General features: G+C 45.0%; 1 protein-coding gene across 1 annotated transcript in view; it reads right to left on the bottom strand.

Annotated features, from left to right (window-relative positions):
• Window positions 1-22107, bottom strand: part of agrn (agrin) — a gene marked incomplete at both ends in the record, with an annotated part of 198329 nt that overhangs the window by 3757 nt on the left and 172465 nt on the right. Inside the window, 15 exons of the mRNA XM_080534511.1 lie at window positions 2029-2061; window positions 3855-3878; window positions 4891-4978; window positions 5476-5659; window positions 6673-6789; window positions 11402-11513; window positions 11730-11894; window positions 12303-12393; window positions 14413-14547; window positions 16295-16524; window positions 16740-16955; window positions 17662-17854; window positions 19064-19417; window positions 19625-19744; window positions 20576-20690. Of these exons, the coding sequence (XP_080390637.1) occupies window positions 2029-2061; window positions 3855-3878; window positions 4891-4978; window positions 5476-5659; window positions 6673-6789; window positions 11402-11513; window positions 11730-11894; window positions 12303-12393; window positions 14413-14547; window positions 16295-16524; window positions 16740-16955; window positions 17662-17854; window positions 19064-19417; window positions 19625-19744; window positions 20576-20690 (2177 nt within the window). The remainder of the gene's footprint in view (window positions 1-2028; window positions 2062-3854; window positions 3879-4890; window positions 4979-5475; window positions 5660-6672; window positions 6790-11401; window positions 11514-11729; window positions 11895-12302; window positions 12394-14412; window positions 14548-16294; window positions 16525-16739; window positions 16956-17661; window positions 17855-19063; window positions 19418-19624; window positions 19745-20575; window positions 20691-22107) is intronic.

Here is a 22107-nt window from a genome sequence, read left to right as displayed (position 1 = left end):
ACACACACACACACACACACACACACACACACACAGCTCCATTAGGCACAGAGCTCAAACACTCCTAAAGGGATGCTATTTTTAAACGATTGTTCCTTTGTTCTCTGATGTTCCCCTCAAGAAATGGATATCAAGAGAATCATACCTTTGTGTGTGTGTGTGAGTGTGAGTGTGAGTGTGAGTGTGAGTGTGAGTGTGAGTGTGAGTGTGTGTGTGTGTGAGTGTGAGTGTGTGTGTGTGTGTGTGAGTGTGTGTGTGTGTGTGTGTGTGTGTGTGTGTGTGTGTCACCGAGGATGAAGTGCTATCACTTCAAAAGAACCGTAAAAAAACAGAGACAAACACGAGCGAGGCACACACAGAACAAACAGCAAACAAGACAGACGAAACACATAAACACACAACTCAGGACACAAGTCACAGATCACACGAGACGGACATGATAGGACACCAGTCAGCACATCAACACAGTCAGGCTCATGTAAGTAAAGGGGGCACAGAATGCAGGATAGGAGAGAAGCTGTCGACTACTCTACCTGTCTGTACGCTACCTTCTCATAAAGCTAGCCGATGTTGCTATGGCTAACAAAATCAGGAGGTAACTACAGGACATTTCAGTGTGTTCTATGTGTATTTAGTGGAAAGCTACTTCATGTGAGGTCTCACTTAGGTACTGTGTGGCCGACACTGGAGTTGACACATACAGTATTCAATCCAGCAGAGAAGAAAGTCCAAAGTCAAATTTAACATGTCTTTTTCAAAGCTGTCCGCATAAGTTTGAGATTTCTACGACAAGAATGTCTCATGTCTAATAGTGCTTGAAATGACCAATTCAATTCACAGAAGCACACATGAACACCACCAATACAGTTTGAGTGAGTGTGATACAAATTATTTGGATACACCAGCCCAGTGGAAGCAACACAAATTCTGCATATTGGACTCTTTCCTCTGACTTCACCATCAAAGTGCACCAAAATAAATAACCAACCAGCCTTGTCAAGAATAAGGTCAAGGTCATAAGTGATAAAAGATAGTCTGCGGTATTTAAAGCAAGGAGAGAATAAACTGTGTGTGACACCCTCTGTGCTATCCAGTTGGCTTGCTTGGGGAGGAGTTGCTGTATAAGAGTTTCATTCTCCATCCAACCTATTTTAATCCTTTTGGCCGTGGCCAAAAATATTGGCACTTCTATCAGATAATGCACCACTTCTCCCAGAAAATTGTTGCAATTACAAGTGCTTTGGCATTCACATGTTTATGTCTATTGTTTGCATTGGAACAACACAAAAAAGCTGAGAAAAAAAGCCAAATCTGATATAATTCCACACAGAACACTAAAAATGGACTGGACAAAATCTGTAAGAAATATGTATTTCAAGCATGTAATGCTCCTTTAATTTGTATACAGGTGATGACAGTATGATCAGATTTGGGGTGGTAATTACTGTATATCACATTTGGCTTTTTTCTCAGCTTTTTTGTGTTGTTCCGATGCAAACAAAAAAGAAATAAACATGTGAATACCAAAGCATTTGTAATTGCAACAGTTTTCTGGGAGAAGTGGTGAATTATCTGACAGAAGTGCAGGGGTGCCAATATTTTTGTCCATGACTGTATCTCTGGTGTAAGAACTCAGAAGGTGCTTTGCACCTGATCACCTCTAGGTGGCAGTAGTAAATAGAGCAAGGCTTTCATGGAGAACATCCATTGCATAGAGAGCGCAAGAATAGACAGTTCTTTCTCTGGTTGTACTAATGATGGTAGAACAGAGCAACACTGTCTGAATGGGGTCCTGGGTCTTAGATTGTGGGTCGCTTAAGCTCTTTATTGGGGCAAGAATAGGCCTACTGAGTACAGGTACTCTCTGAAGCTATTTCCATAGCGGCCTAGCATACTGAGTAGCAGGGCCCTCCAATGCTATTTCTATGAAGAACCTGGGTTGTGAGAGGTTAGGTTGTGGGTGGAGTAGGGGAGGTGGGAAGGCAGCATGCTAGTGTAAAGTGTTGGCCAAGGCTCGGGAACACTCACCTCTGGTCAGACGGGTTCTCCAGGGACTCAGGACTTTAAGGAGCAGGGGAGAGAGTGAAGGGCATGCAATAAGCGCAAGGGTGTGGAAGAATGGCCACTACCCTTATAGGGTGATGTATAGGGTAAGTCGGCCCTTCATAGGCACGAGCTTTAGAAAAGGGAGCCATGACGAATAGAGCAACTTCTGCTCTAAAGCTGTAAAAGCATCTGTTTTTCTTTTTGCTCCAGAGCTGCAAATGGGCTTCCCTGCAATCGTAGATCAAGTGCAGCTCCACTGTGATCACACCAGGAGTAGCAAAGCACACAATGAAGTCCTCAGAGGAAAAGCACAGGACCATTTGGGAACGACTGAATGTAAGGGCACTTGATGTCAGTATGCGATAAATGTGCTTGGGACAGGATTGGCCGACTGTACAGTACTACTTTGATGGTTAATGTCTGTGTACGTGTGTGTGCCAGTGTCTGTATGACTGTGTGTGTATTTTGATGACTGTAATGTGTGTGTGTGTGTGTGTGTGTGTTTGTGTGTCCAGAGGCAATTATGAGCTTCATTGAGAGAAGGAAGCAATCAATGAAAAGAAATGGGGTAATTTACAAAAATGGGGTCAAATATTGTAATTACAAGAGTCATGGACATGTATGATTGGCCACTCAAATAATGGCATGTGCGTGAATCGACCCATGGTGTCAGAACAAGGGAGAGAGAGGAATGAAGACTGATTTGGGCTGCTGTAAATAGTAACAGAAACATTAGCCCAGGGTGAGTGCTGGAAGCGGCATTCTATGTTTTATAATGGCCTCTGAGGAATTAATTAATTCCTGTTCAAAACCATATCGATGCCACTTGTTCAGCCTGGGCTGTCTGGCTAGCTCTGGTATGCCTACATTCTCTCTAATCACGCCTCTTGCTCATACAGAATGTGACACCTATTAAACTCGGGCTGGCCTGTCCAGCTCCAAGGACCCATTGTCCCTCTAACTGAGATTGATGGCTGTATCCACATAGTTAAGTCTGGACCTCCAAGACATCCCACTTTGAGGGCTTCTTTTTTTTCTTTCTCGAAGGGAGACAAATCCTTGATTAACATTTCGATCCCCCATCTCTGCTGCAGACTCAACAATTATTCACAATTACGGTTAGAGACGAAATGACAGGGCTTGAGTATGGGGGATTCTCATCTGAATCTGCTCAGCTTGATTCCAGCTTAATCCAGCGTCTCCGCTTCATGGGTTTTTTAAGAGGTTACTTACCGAGCTAATGACAGTGAAGAGGAAACTTAATAAGGAAATGAGAATTAAGGGTTTGCCGACAGGGGCAGTGAAAAACCGATGCAGGACTGGCAGCAAAACTGGGCAAAGGGGAATTGTGTACATATTCTTGCAGTTAAAGAGGGTTCTCATTCAGTTCAACATCACAGTTAACTATAAGGTGTGCAGATATTTATTTTATAGTGGACGTGGCTACAACCATGCATACAGTATAGCACCTTTTTATATATTCACGTACTGTTTCTATGGGTTTGAACAAAATGCTTTTCAAACATGCAGTCATGCGCTTACTTAGACTTGATTGTGATGGTTCTTATGAGATTGAGAACAAAATCAGCAATATGTTCCCGCTTAAAATAAAAAATGACCATGGAGTTTTGAATTTAAAAACATCCTATATTTACATATAAATACTCTATCTGTGTAGGCGTAGATGAAGATGAGATAGGAAAACTGAAAATATAATTTCTACTTTGCGTTAGGTATCAAAATGTATCTATTGTTAGTTTGGCTTTGATTTAACCTGGGGACTCCCAGGACTGTTTTATTCTACTTACTCTGGAATCTCATTGGTCAGTTGGCTTGAGTGCAGAGGAAAGACAACAAGGAACACTTATATGAGACAGACAGACAGACGGACAGACATCAGACAGACCAGAGACAGCAGTGGAGAGACAGACAGCAGCACAGGCATCTGACATACTAAACACGAGGACAACAGCAATGATACACACAGAATACACATACACTGAAAATAGTTTCTTTGGGGGATTTCCACTTGTGTTTGTGTGTGTGTGTGTGTGTGTGTGTGTGTGTGTGTGTGTGTGTCATTATGGACTCACTGACTGATTCTTACATTTCCACACCTAAGGATGTGTGAGGAGTTGTCACAGATCTGAATGAGGAGCCGTATATTTTATGTCTTTTCAGGTTCATCACAAACATTTAATTCATGCCAACCTGCGGGCATGGATGCCAGCACCATTGATGGATGGAAGAGGATAAATGTATCTCCGCCTGAAGGGATACACTTTTCTCTTTTTCACACCCAATACAGAAAGCATTAACACTTACATCATTCAGCGTTTCCTGTTATAGGGTCTTTTTACTCCTATTTTGAGGTGGCATAGTCACACACAAATCCAAGAGAGGCTTAAATTAAACCCAATTTTATCAGAGGATGTAACGGTATGAATGCGTAAATGTATGTGTGAGTATAAGCCTTTCAGTGTAAGTGCATTTTGTCTTATAGTATCTATGTATGTGTGGGGGTTTCTTCCTATTTTAGTGTGTGTGTTAGCTGTAGACATCAGCCCAGTCCACTGTTCCACACAGCGAGCAAGGGACGCTCAGGGCAACACTGTAATTGTTAGCCACGCCGCTAATTAGCGAAATTCAGTCAAGATCAGAGACAGCCGGGGGTAGTGGTCGAGCTATTAGCTTAAGGCTGACACGCTATGAAGCCTAAATGGGCCTGTAATAATCAACCCTGTCATCGGCAGTTATTGAAAGAGAATATAGAGAGGGAGTGGGCCATTTCACTAACACCGCTTGAAGGCCATTAGGGCAAGGACAAGATGGCCTCTTCCTTACCTCTTGGTGACTGCATTGTGGTACTCGATGAACGTCCGACCGTCAAAGGCGATAGACTCCGTCTCACCAGCAGACTTCTCGAAGATGGCTGCGGACAAGAGGAATGGCAGATGAGATCACATGAATCAATAGGAAACAAGGTTTTTCTATTAGAGTCACGGCAAGGAATTGTGATTAATTAGAGGCAGTAATGCACTTGTGATTTTAATTAAAGTAAAAGGGAGCAGGGCATACAGGCAAGGTTAATGGGGTTGGAGGTGTGACTGTGTGTGTAAGTGTGTGTGCGTGTGTGTGTGTGTAGTGTGTGTGTGTGTGTGTGTGTGTGCGTGCGTGCGTGCGTGTGTGTGTGTGAGTGTGTGTGTGTGTGTGCGTGTGTGTGCGTGTGTGAGAATGATGAAAGAGAGAGGCAACTCTTTTCTTTAAAGGGCATACATAAACATTATAAGACTAGCGTGACATACAAAAATATTACCGTGACATGCACATTTAATGACTTTTATAACCACTTGGCCCATGTGTTATCATGAAACAGTGAACAGTGAGAGTTCTGTAAGGGGAGATGGGTCACAATCCGAGCAGACTCACTATTTTGACAGTGTGTGCCAGTGAAGCCGTGGAGGCACACACACTCGTAGTTCTCCAGGAGGGGGTTGCATCGGCCCCCGTTGTGACAGGGCTCCCGGGAGCACGGGTGTCCCTCGAACATGGCCACGTCGCTGGAGTGCAGCGCATTCTCCTGCCTCAGGATGGGAGTGCCCATCAGGGTGATCTGGGGAGGAGAGACAAAGCAGAGAGGAACTTAGACCTGACATAGGTACAGTAAGTAGGGCCAGGAGTTTTTCCAGGACATGCATATTTATGGCATACTTGTTAGAAGAGTTATAATGTGAACATATAATGTGATACAACACATCAGAGGAACAGTAGTGGTGGTGCAGAATGTAGTACATACACACAATGATATGCATGTTACACGTCATACAGTACACAAGATGCCACAAGAAAATATCCTACATCCAGTACATACTGTATCATACAGCAGACTCATAATAGATGTATTCTTCCATTTCCAGCCAGTGTTTGATAAAGTGTAGAGCTGGTAAAATATATTTCAGTTTAGTTTAGTTTTGATTTACTTTGAACTGTCGAGGGACGGTTTGTAAAAAAGCTTGTTTGAAAGCTAATGACAAGTCGACGCTAGCGGTAACATTCTGCCTTTGTTGGACGGCTATTTTTGGCAACCAGAGACAAGCTTTGCTGAGAGGGAGAAAACTGGAAAGTTGCTAGGGAAGATCTAAGATTAGAAACATTATTAGTACACATTGCCCAGAGGAGAAGGAGCCACTGTCAGTAATAGTGAGAGGTTTTAACTTCCACTGATATTGTACGTACATTAAACTGCCATAGTCCTACCTAACTGGATGCCACATGTAATCACGTGACCTCTGACCTTGCGATGGTTGGGGTTACTCAGTCATTATGACAGGCCATTTTGTAACCAGGTGCGTATCCCCTGGCAGTAACTCAATCATGTGGCGATAGATTAATCCATGGACAAGGTGGATATGACATGGTGTCACTTCTAAATGTGGCACCTCTCTATTGTAAGTTATTAAATGTATCCACATACTATAGTAGAGTATAGAGATGAAGCCATATACCGGTATACAGTAGGTGGATATTATTTGATTTAACGTTCTGGTAGTTTCAGTTTTGGGAGAACCTACTCCTAAACTAGAGGTACAATGCATTTTCAATCATAGGCATTGTGGAAAGACTCACCTTCTGGATGGCACCCTTGAAGCCATCTTTGAGCGAGGCAGCCCTCGCTAGCCGGCTGAAGTCAGGAGCTCCACCCACATAGAGAGACTCCTTCAGGTTGAGAGCCGTGTGTTGGTTCTGGAGAGAAACAATACATGGGGTTAGAACCCTATAGAACACTTGAGGAACCACATCTGACCCACTCTCAGGAACCTCACAATGGAGTTCAATCAAAACTGGAAGCCTGAGTTTTTCGCTAAGACAAAATCTTATTCTCTTTACATTATTAGAGAATACCTAGTTGGATTCATTTAATTGTTTACTGTTCAATGTCAAATGACCACAATAATTATTTCTCACAGTGCAAGAGGAATGTTTTTATTGTCTTGTCCTGGGTAGCAGGTTTCCTGGTTTTGATTCAGGCCTTGTCCACACGGAGATGAATTTGGGTGTATCTGCCAAAGTTTTTTATCGTATGGATGTTTCGTCCACACGGAACCGCGTTCTGGAAGCCTGAATACGCAATTTTTAAAAACCGGGTCCCAGAGTGAACAAATCTGAAGACGACACCCTTGCATTTCCGTCTTTACAAGCCATACGCAACTTTCCTGAACCGATGATGCCATAGCCCCACCTCTCCCTTAACCCGCATGCGCTAACCCAGCCTAACAGCACCTTACAGGGTTGTTGCGTTCATGCTGCAGAAGCTATTGAGCTTGATTGGGCTTTTACAGCAAAATGTACTGCTCCTCTACTACCACCGTCAGCAACAAATGGACATGGAGAACAGCTACAACATGTTCTTCAATATTGAATATTATATTATTAAATTATATTCAATAATTCTTGTATTTTCCGCCATTGTTCTTCTTTGTATGATTGTTCATCGCACGAGTTTTGCGCATGCTCCATTCTTCTTCTCTGTTTTTGGTGTAATTTGTGGCAGCGTTACAGCATTTTCAGTGGTTTCGTTTGGACGCACATATTTCTTGAGACGACTTCATGTTTACGGAAAACCTTTTTAATATGAAAAAGAAAAGGATCGGTTCTGTCTCCGTGTGGACGTGGCCTCAATATGTCTTTGAGCTGACTGGCAGAACATTAAAGATTCCCTTCAAAATATATTTTCACAGACATTGTGTAGGTAGGACTATTCACTTAACTGCACTTCTTCCTTTACCACATCAATACACTTGATATACTGTATAACAAAACATAATTGATTTCTGCACCACTCGGAGAGCAATACATTATTCTTAATCTGCCCAAAACACAAAAAAGCTACTAAGAAAAACCGAGAGTGGTTGGCGTAATGATATGAATGGGCTTTTTTAAAAATGAAAGTCTTTAATGAATGGATGATTACACCAGCGACCTTTCAGACAGCGAGAGGCGGAAGCTTTAATTGACGATTCATTTGTGCCACGGACGACCATAAAAATCAGGCCTCCACCACCAACCTACAGGAAAATCACCTTTAATTATGCGAACAGCCTACTTCTATTTGAGAGGAAGGGCCACTACTTTGGGAAATAATTATGGATCTTTATTTTATGTAGGGCAGTAATTGCCCGGAGGGAAAAGGTTGAGTTAATTGCTGGAAAAATGATGGAAGGGGCCAAGTAAACATGGTTTGTGGAGAGCTGGCATGGGGTTTGCTTGTTTTATTTGGGACAGGGATTTAGACTGTGGCAGCTAGTGGGGCTTGGCTAAACCTGAGGCTGTGTGCACTTTGAGCAGGCTTCAGGAGATTAGGACACCTGTGCCAAGACTGGGCTCAGCCATGTCCTGTAGGTGCCCCTTTCAGCCCAGTGGGCTGAGTGGGCAGAGTACACATATGGGCTCTATTGTCCTACAGTACATCTAACTTACCCTTCATAGTTGAAAACTGAGATATATGCCAGTCATACGAGTCATATGGGATCAATTCTATTTTCCTACTGAATTGTACATGTGGTTCAAATCATTCCCTCCTTTACAATGTACAATGATCCATCTTAAATCATCATTATCCATTGGATTCCTAAGTTGCGATTAATTGGTATGGTACAGTATATGCACAGTTATCTGACTCTAAGGGGCCAGTGTGTCTAATGGAATGGGTGTCGGAACGGCTGAGAATGCCAGTATTGTGTGGTGTTATGGGAGGGTGGGTGAGTGGGTGAGTGAGTGGGTGAGTGAGTGAGTGAGTGAGTGAGTGAGTGAATGAGTGAGTGAGTGAGTGAGTGAGTGAGTGACTTTATGATGGAGAGAGTTTCTCAATGCAAGAGAGAGTACATGACAAAAGAACAGCCCGGCTTGGCTTGGCACCTCACTCTCTCACTTCTCCTTCTCTCCCTCTCTTTCTTTCTCACACGCTTCCGACAGCCACGCGGCATAGGCGAGAAATCTCTGCCCACACAAGACTAATGAAGATGCTTCATTGTTACACAGAACAATGGCGGTCAGGAAGATAACTCCCTCCCTCCCGCCTTCCTTCCCTCCCTCCCTCCATCCCATCTTCCGCCTCCACAGCAGATGGACTGAGGTGAAAGCCAAACCGAGTTCTTTAACAATGTGTCTGTACTCCAGTACTGTGTATGGGATGGCAGTGCAATTAAAGGCCCTGGTCCTTCTTGGTGCTGAGGCCTAATACTGTCGTATGGAGAATGCCGGGATGAGAAGTGAACTACTCGGAAATGAAACATGTCTAGGGGGTGACGGGACTCTTCTCATTACCTTGCGTGATTTCTTATTTCCAGACAGCACACAGTAAGAGAAAAAGAACACAGGAGGAAAAAATAAGGTTATAAGGTTAGGTTAGGAGATTGAGAGAACAACAGACACCGGTGACCAGAGAAACATGCATGCTGCAACACACGCACACAAAGACAAACAGAACTTGAAGGTAATGCACAACATGCAGTGCCACTCAAAACAAATGAAGAGAGAAATTGTACTCAAATTTCATGTATGTAAAACCCAAATTAATATTCACTATATGACCAGTCCACAATCGCATGGCCTTTTATGGCGGATCATGTGACACACTCTGGTGAAAGGGGTAACAAGTTGGCAGCCAATTTAATGTTCAGACTTTTATTTGGAAAAATATAAATACATTTCAGAGTTGTTGAAAATAAATGACACACTCGCTAGTCAACGAACACAGCTTGTTTTGTGAGCCTGCTAACAATGTAAAGTAGTGTTATACAATGTAAATTAGTTTTGTAGTTAACTAGGTAGCGCTGAGGATTACTCACCGAAACCATTGCATTGCAGTATTTTGGCTTGACTGGTGAGTTTGCGTTGTGATTTTCAACAACGTTGAAATGTATTTCCGTGTTTCCAAAATAAAAGTCTGAACATTTTGATTGGTTGCCGACCTGTTAACCCTTTCACCAGACCGTGTCACATCTGCAAAAGCATGTCGCTATCGCTATCTCTGTCGCTATCTGGTCTGTCGATCACACTGCTATTCTCATTCTGGCTTTATAATTGTAAAGAATCTACAGTATATCTATCTGTATGTGCTAAGATGCTAGATTTAACTGAAGACAGTGACTCAATGTGACTCCCTCCTCATGGTAAATGCAGGAGTAGGAGAGACGTCGCTGGGAGCTATGCTGCATGGGGTCTCTCCATTGAGCTCCATGTCTTGCCACTGCTCATCCCTTGCTTCCTCTCTCGTTTCCTCCCTTTCCCCTGCTCTTTAATAAGATTTTCTGCCTCTGTTACTGGAGTGAAATACAATTACCATACAGAGTATTGGATGGGAAAAAAAGAAGACACCAGTGTGTCTGGGAGGAGACTTAAGGAGTCGATGCTCGCAGGGTGTGCATGTTCCTAATCAAAAATTACACTGTTAAATATAATTGCACGACTTGCAGGCTTATCAAACTATTAGATTGCCTTCATTTGAGGCTGTGTACTTGTTTTATTGCTGTGGTCACACTGCTGAAGCACTCGAGTGTCATTACTCTCTTTTTTCTTTCTTTTCTTTCTGTCATTTTACCTCCCTTTATCTCCCAAGATATTTCAGAGACGGGTTGAAATAATGGGTAAAATAGAATTATAAATAATTTATAAAATACTGTACATTCAGGCGATAGGGGAACCTCTGCTTTCTGAGTTCAACGAATATACTCAAAATGATCTCAAGCTACTTATCTCAGACATTCCAGCAGAGACGTTAAGATAAAAAAGAGGAAACAAGGCATTGCCAAATCTGAGACAGCTTGTCAAACTTGCCCTTTGCGTCTCATGAGTACTTCTCACCTTGACGGCTATCAGGGCGTCGTGGAATATTTTCAAGAACGCAAACCCTGGTACTGCATAAGGTTGTGGATGTCCTCAATAAAGAAAATATAAGTGTTTTGCTGAGTCAGCTCTAGTGTCTAACCAAGAGTGTACTGGGGTAATACAGTTATTAACGTAGACTCAACAGCTCCTACAAGGACATGATATGCAGGGCCAAGGTTGTGGTGATGCAGCGACACACACACACACACACACACACACACACACACACACACACACACACACACACACACACACACACACTCACACACACACACACACACACACACACACACACACACATACACACACACACACACACACACACACACACAAACAAACAAACACAGTAGCGCAGGCTAGGCTAGGCTAAGCATGAGCAAGGCTTGTTTGCCTTGAATGCTAACAGGAGGCAAAAGCACAAGCGAGGCTGGGTAGCCTAGCATGCTAGCTGTCTGTTTCTCTCTCTCACCGGCGACTCTCCCTTGACTGGGTCCTTTCCGTTGACGTTGATCTCTCCCTTGCGATTGGCTCGCTCCAGATTCACCGTGTTCCACACATTCATCTTGATCTTTTCCTTACTCCTACATGAAGAGGAATACACACATAGACAAAATGCTAAATTCACACGCATGTAAGAGACAAGCCATCACGAACAAAAAACAACAACACATCCCTTCCCAGCCAAGCCGAGTTCTACATAGTCTTCTAGACCCTACAATATTGTTCCAGACTGTTCTCCAGAACTCTATTGGGTTTTAGACTACAGCCGCTACGTCGGGGTGCAGGTGTATGCCCACCTGATTACGGCGGGCCCCTTGCCCAGGTCGTAACGGAACTCCAGGATGCCGTCGTTGAGGGAGAGGGAGATGAAGTCTCCTTTGCTGTCAGTCTTCTGCCCGTTGTAGAAGATCATTCCGTTGGAGTCGTTGGCCATGAGAACCACAGTCATGCTGACCTTTTGGCTGCAGACAAAACACCAATAAACCGTTAAACAAACAGCAAAGGCAGTCATCAATATATGTAGGCTACACTGAACTTTCCATGGTTGTTGTCTTACTCTTCTTATTATCACGTTTTCCCCTTTGTGTTCCACTGCAATGCATGTACTGTTTGGACTGACTGTACTGACTGTACCGAGACTGAAGAAACTCCTGCTAGGGGGATGAATTTAACTATTCTATGATATTCACATCCATATGTTATTCTATTCTATTGCAGCCTACCCAAGCCACCACATAACAACTATGCCTTAGGCACAGCAGATCTGGCATTACATGATTTACTATTTCTCAGTACCAAAATCAAGATGCGTTTACAAAAAATTACTTGAATAAATTGTGTGTGTGAAAATAAAGGAGCATTGGACTTACTGGAGATCATGACCATATAGATGCAAGCCCTTCAGCTCCAGGTACGAGTCTCCAGTAAAGAATGGCATATAGGCCCCTTTCTTGTCCGACACTGGAAAACAAACCCAGAATAACACAGTTTATTCATTTTATTCTAACTTATGACAAAGACATCTGTCCATTCTATGGATTTTTAAAATGAATTGTCGTTGAAGGACTAAGACTTGATTCAGTCTGACATACAGTAAAACCTAGAAAAAGCCAAAATCAATAAAACATATGGATGCTCATAAAATAAGAGTCTTACTCTTGGAACCATACAAGATGTATGACTCCATTGGGAATCCTCAAATGAGAAAAGCGACCAGTTTTGGCAGATCATTTCACGGTTCCATGTTCTATGACAGGTGTCTACTGGATGTCATGTATTTGGATTCTGTGACTCACTGCGAAAGGCATTATGCCATTGTTATGACAGCATTATGCAGGCTAAACGTCAGGGGGCATTCAATGAAGGGTAACCCAGGGAGATGTTCCTGATAACATTGGCGGCCTTACACACCCACCCAGCCTGCAGACACTGGCGTTTTAGCCTGAGAGAATGCTTTCATTGGTAATTAGCTGGGATTAGCAAAAAAAAAACTGAGGCAGAGTGGGGAAGGCAGACAGAGATGAGAAAGCTAATTAGCCATTGTGCAGGAGAACGCTCACAATGGGACTGAGGAGAGGAAGATAGAAAAGGCACAACAAGGAAGTGTGCAGTCCAACCCCTGTCATAATAAGGAGCTCCTCTGAACTGTGCCAGTTTGTATAGGGGTGTATGAGAAGCTTTCGGTGCTTAAAGCTAAACACACACTCATTCTCACACACACACACAAAAATAAATCTCACACAAGAGCACACACAATCATGCACAATGTGAGTGCATTAAGACACACAAACACACACTCACACGCATACAGTACGGTACAGTGTTTGTACCAAGCAAGTTAGCTTGTATGAAGTATATGTAAGACATTGATGTAAAAACTTCCCTTCCACTTCCACACCTGTTTTTAACTGCTCCCAGATCAGCCCTTAAAACCCACCCAGTGATGTCTTATCGGAGAGATCCTGTCTGAGACAGATACAGGGCCTGACTGACTTTCCCATTTATCACCATGGGCAGGGGATTGATGCGATTAGTCATCTCATTGATTTCATAGAGAAAAAATAGCCTTTGGAATGAGAGGCGCTCTCTCTCTCACATTGATTTCGGTTCACCCCAATTTATTTTATCACCTGCTAACTGGGATTTGGTGGATTGTGGATTCAGTGCAGTGTGTGTGTGTGTGTGTGTGTGCGCACATTTGTCTATGCTTGCGTGTCCATAAGCAGGAATTGATGGGAATTTCTTTACCGAAACACAAACCTTTCCACTCACACCACACAGTAAGTCGACCGTTGCATTCTGAAAACACCCATGAATATTTCAATTGCAGGGGGAGGAAAAAAAAGAGAGAAACAGTGCGAAACATCGCCATAAGTGCGAATGATAAACTTCAAACGCAGCTCCGGTGCGTTAGGGTCTACTCCCCGGCCGGGGCCTCGGTGCATCCCCATAGAGCTGAGTCGTGGCAAGACGCGTTTGAACACAACACCTGTGGGCGGTAGGCAAGCGGAGAGAGAGGCTACGGCTACACTAAGGCTTGCTAACAACCGAAGCTGAGCCAATGCCCTAACACGGTGTGAACGAGCCAATCATTATTCTTCGGCTACAGAGGGCCCCGAAGCTGCACTACGTCTCCGCGTTTGATCTCCCCATGGTTCAGGATGGAGACGTACCGTGACAACGCGATGTGAAAAGGAGGGAAAAGAGGAAAACATTTAGGATTCTTCCCTGTGAACCCTGAAGAGAACACTGACGCAGGCTGATAAGCAAGGGGGGGTCGGAGGATGGGCAAAATGTTGTAGTGGAGTTGATCTATGTTGCATTATGGTAGGCAAACCTTCCCCAAAAAGGTTTTTCTGTTGATTTAGGATGGTTAGGGCTAAACATAGACTGCACACACAGACACAATCAGATTTACAGAAAGGCTACCAGTGAGGTCATCAACTGTAACGAGTCGTTGTTGTCCAGTGGTGATGGTACCTTTGTCGCAGTGCTTTCCCTCACGGCCCATCGGACACTCGCACTTGTACCCTCCCTCCGGCTGAACCTGACACTGCGACATCAAGTGACATGGGTTGGGTTCACACGGGTCGTGGGAATCGGCGCAGGTGGGACCTGTAGTTGACCACCATCAATAATGAAAAAAGGAAACAAGACACAGAGAGAAAAGAAAATCAACCAAGAGTCAGTATTCAAACCATAAAAAACCCTCATGACAACCAGTCCTTTCAGAACCATCCACGCCCCCCCCCCCTATTACATTCCATGTGAGAAGAGGGTGAGGATTTCCTCTGTAATAGAGGTCATTTTCTAATAGGATTTAGTAATATTACACGTACAGATTAAGGACCAGAGCACCCTGCTATGCTCCCCAGCTGCCATGCTGCTGCTTTGGGGCCCTCCCTGGCTGACTGGCTGGCTGACTGGTTGACTGGCTGGCTGACTGGCTGGCTGGATGGCTAGCTGACTGACTGACTGGCTGGCTGGCTGACTGACTGGCTGACTGGCTGGCTGACTGACTGGCTGACTGACTGGCTGGCTGGCTGACTGACTGGCTGACTGGCTGGCTGACTGGCTGGCTGGCTGACTGGAGTATACTGTAAATATAAAAATAAATATAAAAATATTGTAGCTCCTGGTTCATGACTTGCTCTCTGCCACCACGCATCAGAATTCAGCCATCATTATTTCAGAAGCCCGAGCCACCTGAGGCGAGGAGAATGCTGTAATGAACTTCACCCGCTGAGTTCTGAAAGCGCTCCCTCTCTCTCTCTCTCTCTCTCTCTCTCTCTCTCTCTCTCTCTCTCTCTCTCTCTCTCTCTCTCTTTCTCTCTCTCTCTCTCTCTCTCTCTCTCTCTCCCTCTCTCCCTCTCTCTCCCTCTCTCTCTCTCCCTCTCTCTCTCCCACCTCACTGTCTGGGGAGTCCCATCCCCCTTAGGAGTGCCATCTTTCCCAATGTCTAGAATGAAAAGATGATGGAACAAGTGAAATCTCAGGCTCTGATGATCTAGTTAAAGTTATTCAAAAGGGCCATCCATTTCTGACCTTTGATCGCTGATTCATGTTTTGGATTTCTTCATTGCTCATTCAGTTTCACAGTATCGGTGATACCCTTGATCAAAGTATTGCTAGCTACTCGATTGCACAGTTGGGTAGCAGTCTGTGCAAACGTTCCCAAGCAAGAGATACACACATTAGTGCCTAATGCAATTGCTATAACATGGATTGGACATTCATCAGCACAAAAATGAGTGTACCATCTGGTATTCTGCAGGTGGTGTAAAACTCCACAAAAATACACCCTGTACCCTGCCTACGCATTAATGCTGGGTAATCATTAAGTTCCCCCGCACCCCTATTCCTCCTCCCTGGCTGACTCCTACTGTGCAGGTTTCTTCAGTCGTGAGACAGCCACAGTTAAAATGTAGCCATGGTCCACTGGGCCCTGATGGCGGCTACCACTTAACAACACTCTCTCTCAGAGTCCCTCATTAGCAGGGAGGTAGTGGACTGTGACTGCCCAGAGACACGAGGAGGGGGCCAAAGGGCAGACAGGAAGGATTTACTTTAGTCTAATGTTTCCCGCTCTGTACCAGATAGTAGCTCCCCTCAAACAGTCATACACAACACTTTTTGTTGCACTTTTGCACAGAACTACTGCACTGTGTAAGATGGTTTGTAACTAGTATTGTGATGTATGACTGTCTAGGTGAACATCGGCATGCTCTGTGACACAGACCAAATAATAAAACCAATAAAAACAGATATAAATCAAATAATCATCAGAGGTAGTATGTGTATCTTAACAAATGCATAAACTATGATGTGGTGAATGGAAGTCTGAGGTGAGAGTCACGTTTACCTGAGTAGCCGTTGATGCACTTGCAGTGGAACATCTCGGCTTCCTTGACCTGGCAGGCGGCGCTGTTCTTGCAGGGGTTGGGCTGGCAGGGGTTGTTGCCACACTCGCCCACGGCGGAGCCGTACAGGACGTTGCCACCCTTCTCCTGCAGGTTGTACACCAAGTTGTTGACGTCCAGCATGCGCACGCAGCCCACCAGGCCGCCAGAGACGGAGGTCCTCTCCTTCACACTGGGGGGAGGGTAGGGACGCAGGAAGACACCACAGATAGAATTGACCACATGCACCCGAACTGAACTCATGTTTGCAATAACATCTGAATGAAGTCATCATTACTACATCGTTCTACTCTTTTTCTTAACTTTCTTTTGGTTCTTTATTCCGTTTTCTTTTCCTAATTACTATTCTAAATCATTGGATAATGGAAATGTGATCTTTGGACTTACTCCTGCTGCAGCTCCTCGGGCACTCCTCCGATGAAGAGGTCCGTGTCCAGGTTTAGGCCGTCTGTGCCCGGCGGGCTTTCGCCCTCGATGTGGGGCTCGTTGTCGATGCTCAGCATGGCGTTGCGGCGGTTGCGGGTCACCACCAGCTGGTGCCAGCGGCCCTGCTTCACCAAGACCTTACTGACCACGGTGCCGGGACCCGACCCTGTGTTGAACCTGTGGTGAGTTCATTCATCGTTAAGCTTTTTAACTGGACCTTAATAAAACCCAGGAAGTACCACTGCAATAAAGAATCTGTTGACAAAAGAAGCCTGGGGCTATAGTTTGGAGCAAGACACCCTGTTGAGTTTCCATAATCTATTCTAAGTTTCCCGGCTTTACTCAGTCTTACTTACCAAAGGGGAAAAGAGATCCTCAATGTGATATTCATTGTTACCCATATTAACTATCGTATTGCACTCTAATGTTCTATTCTCTTTTATTCTGTATTCTATTTGATTCTGTAGAGTACCAAGGGGGGATACATGCAAAGTGGGGCTAAGGGGCTAGTGGGCCAGAGACATAAACACATAAAAAGAAGAAGAAGAAGAAAAAATCTACATCAATCAACATGCCTCTAACTCTCCACCTCAAAAACAGGCTCACACCGTGGTGTCTGAGTGCCCCTCCTTCAAGAACCAAATTGCCTCCACCCTTTTCTATATTCATTCTTTATCTAGATGCCCATTAGCGGCCGACTTAGTGACCACTGATCTTCCTGGGGTCCACATAAAAAGACACACAACAACAGACAATCACATTACAAAACTACAAATGGAAAACAACAACAACAGCAGCAACAACAACAACAACAACAACAACAACATCAAAGACACACTCCTTCCTGGTTTAACCCCTTTTGTTCCAATCCCTCTGCTCTCACCTGAGCTCCACCTTGCCGTTGACCAGCGAGAGAGACAGGAAGTCCTTTTTGCCATTCTGCCCATTGAAGAGCAAGATGCCTGTCATCTCGGAAGCCCTGAACTCCATGGCGATGCGGACTGTGTGGTAGGCCTTCATGGTGGGGAAGGCCAGGTAGGACTTGCCCCCGAACGAGGGGATGAAGTATTTGATCACTGAGAAGAAAATGGAGGGATAGTTAGGCCGCATTCGTAAATTAGCTCTGAGAGCGTCGGAGCGTCCACGTGACTGCCTCTTGTCCAATCAAATTACTTGGTTCCATTATGACGTCGAACCCAGTGTGCGCTCTGGCGAATTTACGAACATGGCTTTAGTACAATGTCAAATAGTTTTGATGATTGGAACAGAGCTAGATAGCATGCAATGTGTCATTATTTATTGTTCTTGGACAAGAGGAATGTATGTACTGTAATGCGTGTGTTGTTGTTGTAATGTGTGTTGTTGATGCATTTAATCAAACTGGCAAAGGGTGCCAAAGTGATATCTTATTTTTCATTCTATGCTTGTTTTTTGCACACACACACACACACACACACACACACACACACACACACACCGCATATTTGTTTCTTGCCCTCAACCATTATCATCATAATCATCTATTTTCACCCCCCTAACTCCTTCATCGTCTGTCTCTCTGTCCACTTCTCTCCGGAGAATGGAGGCTGATGAATTACTCTCGCTCTGCATTTTTTTTAAGGACTTGATTGATCGCAGGGAGGCTACAGGGCCGTGTCTGAGCTTTAATTTAGCCACTCTAGCTCAAACACACTGATTTTCACCAGCTAATCCCCATCAAAGCAATTAGTGTCAATTATCTTAAGATGCAGCTGCATGAGGTAGTTTCTTATCCCCAAACCTCCAAGTGGGGGGAAACTTAAAATGGTGTGCTGTGGAGAACGCTCCTGACTGACTCACAGCTTGATTTCAGGCTCTGCTGCCTTAACGCTGATTTGATATCAAGTTGGTTTAGGGCTGTGATTGATTGGCTCTGTGGTCTCTAACCTTTTAGGTATTTTGCGTAGCAGTGTGGAGGCACGATGGAGAATAAAAACCGAGCAGCATGGATGCGGTTATTGTATTTGATGCACCGTAGGGGTCGTCTCTCTGAACTCTGACCGTTAAGGAAATCAATGGAAATGTAATTTGATGGGAATCCTCCCACTATTCTCTGGACTATGATTTTTCAAGATTTTTTTCCAAACATGAATTGAATCCTCTGAAAACTAATTTCCTGAATCCATCGTGTTCAGAATGGAACTGGCTAAAAACACAGACAAATTGATGTCTTGACCCCACCTAGGAGTGTATCTGGGTCAGAGTGGGGGAGTAGGAGGGGGAGACCAGGGGCTCCCTACGCTCACCTTTCTCACAGACAGCTCCCCCTCTCCCGGCGGGGCAGATGCAGGTGATTTCTGCTCCGTCGTCCTCGCATGTGCCCCCGTGGCGGCACGGATGCGAGTCGCAGAGGCGCTGGGGCTTGGTGTGGTGGGGGTAGGGCCTGGTCCGCAGAGGGGTGGTTGGGACCGTGGTGGTGGTGGGGGCCGGGGTGGTCACTGGAGCGGTGGTGGTGGTGGTCTGGCGGCTGGTATAGGGCCGGCGGGTTGTGGCCGGGCGGCGGGTGAAGAAGGGAGAGGTGGGGGGAGGCAGAGTGGTGCTGGTGGTTTGGGTGGTGACGGAGGCCGTGGTGGTGGTGAAGTAGGGGAGGGTGGAGAGGCCTGGTGGGGAGATGGAGGGAGAGAAAGACAGTGTACGTCAGTCTTCGGCTTTGTGTCTTACGAGAACAATCAACCACCGACCCAACCTTAATTTCCAGTGTCTCTAGGTCAACAACACACATCAATCCCATAGTGGACCGTTAAAAGGACCGTGTGTAATGTGTATTGCCATAGTTAGTGTGTATTACCATAGTTAATGTGTACTACCATAGTTACTGAAACGGATATTCTCCTCTTCTGGCTTTTTCACCACGATGGCCGTCTCCTTGGCAGCCTTCAGCTGTTTCAGCAGGGCCCTCTCAATGTCCTCCACTGTGTACCTGGTGTCTGTGGAACATGAGGTAAAAAGGTGGTAAAACCCCCATTCACAACAAGAGCTTGGAGACCACTCAAAACCATGAGGCATAGGAGCAATGTTCTGGGCAGGCAGGAACATTATAACTCTGTTCCCATCCCCAGAACAGTGAGTCTATATACAAGAGGCAGCCGGTATGAGATGACAAGACCCGTGGGGACCGGTCGTCCTCCACCAGCCCAGGCTTCAGATGAATCGCTCTCATAACGCTTCCACAGATGGCCACTTTACCGGCCACCGCGGAGCTCCTTTACGGTGGAGTCTCTTGTGCTGATATAAAGGACGCTGAGCGGAGCTCGTAAAAGAGGAGGGAAGTCGAGGGTACAGAGTTTTGTGTCCAATCGTGAGGACCGCTTAAGCGAGGGGTTTAATGACACCCTGGGGATTATGGTCGAAGTAAAGAAAACTCCAAAACACAGCAGAACCAAGCTCATTCAGAGAACAAGTACACTAACAAATATACCTCAGACAAACAACAAAATAACTAAAACAAAACACAAGCCTCCTCTGGCTGGTGTTTTTTTTAGGTCACTTTCAGTGTTGTCGTATCACACGATCTGTCCTTAAGGGATAAAGTCGGAACAGTATGAAATGATATAAAAATATTATTCGCAGTGATACTTCCCACACAACAACAACAACAACAGCAGCCTGAAAAGTGCAATCTTGTACTGTACCGTGTAACATACCTTGTAGTTGTTTAAAAACAACAATAAGTACAACAATAACTACACATGCTTTCATAGATGTTACTGCACGGTCACATCCCTTCTCATCCAACTCTCCTGTTGTTCGTTTCTTACCTGGGTTGAAGTGGGCCTCCACGAAGGCCAGGATGGAGTTACTGGGAGCAAGGCTCCGAACACGGACGCTCATGAAATCCTTCTGGACCTCTGACTTCCGGAACAACTCATTTAGCTGAACAAGGGAGAGAGGGGAAAAAAAAAACATGATAAATGACAGAGGTAACAAGGTGTGTGCAGTGACACCAGGAGCTCGGCCAATTTTGGTGGGGAGTGAACTCTCCTCTCCTGGAGGAATAGGGAGAGCTATGTCAGTGGGAAGTGTGTTAAACCCCCCATTGGGGCTGGGTTCACAAATTGACATTTAGCTGCAGCTCTGGAATAATTACAGGAACACGTTTTTGGAGCGGCGGTAAATGTCAGGTTAGCACGACGCATTCAGCCCTGATTGGCTTAGCTTCCGATTTCCATCCATGTGTGTGTGTGTGTGTGTGTGTGTGTGTCCAAATGAAGTCTGAGTTACTGTCAGGAAGGAAAGAAGTCTATTGAATCAAGTTGGATATAGTGTTTCTTTATGAAATGAATAGCTTAGAGGGAGAAGTAGCAACCTCCTTTTGATTTATGTTCAATCAAAGGTCTCACATGTCGGGGCGCTTAGGTGGCGTAGCGGGTTAAGCGTCGACCATGTAACCGCAGGGTCCCCGGTTCGATTCCGGCCGGGGACATATCCTTCATGTCATCCTTCCTCTCTCTCTCTCACCCATCCTTCCTGTCATAATCTATACTGTATCTGTCAAATAAAAAAAGTAATAAAAAAAGTAATAAAAAAAAATAAATAAAAAAGGTCTCACATGTCTTACCCACTATCCTCTAGTACTCTTTAAGCACAGTTATGTTGTTCTACCAAAGGCCCCTCCAGTCTTCACTTTGTATTCCTTTTAAAGGAGTGAAACACACACAGGTCTATCACTGACACACTCTTTGTGGTTATCCTGTACTCCTTCCACACTCTAAACTAAAGATGAAGGCCAAAAATGATGGCCCAAAATAAAAGGGTTCAAATGTTTAGAAAGTTCCCATGCATGTTATGTCTGGACACATACACCATAGGGACCCCTGCTGGGTGGAGGGTGAGACAGCAAGCAGACAAGCAAAGCATATCTCTCTGTGCCTCTTTGCTGCTTTCCTGGGGGCAATGGTGGGCCCAGATGAGGCCAGGCCTCTCACCCCCCCCCCCCCACCCCCCCCATGGGCACACTGACCCACAAACAGGACAACCTCTCTCTCTCTCTCTCTCTCTCTCTCTCTCTCTCTCTCTCTCTCTCTCTCTCTCTTTTCTCTCTCTCTCTCTCTCTCTCTCTCTCTCTCTCACCTTAGGTGATTACTATACAGCCTAGCAGGCAGGCTCACAGGGGAAAGCTGGAATGGTGGTTATGCTGTTGATTGTGTGTGTGTGTGTGTGTGTGTGTGAAGGGGGGGGCCTATCACTATCTAGTGACACAGCTGGCCCCCTGGAGGCGTAGGATATATGCACACACACACACACACACACACACACACACACACACACACACACACACACACACAGTGTT

This window comes from Nansenia antarctica, assembly GCF_963989245.1.
Source record: "Nansenia antarctica genome assembly, chromosome: 6".
NCBI classification, from domain to species: domain Eukaryota; kingdom Metazoa; phylum Chordata; class Actinopteri; order Argentiniformes; family Microstomatidae; genus Nansenia; species Nansenia antarctica.
The sequence above is the reverse complement of the archived record's forward strand: the minus strand, read 5'-3'. Positions and strand labels throughout refer to the sequence as shown.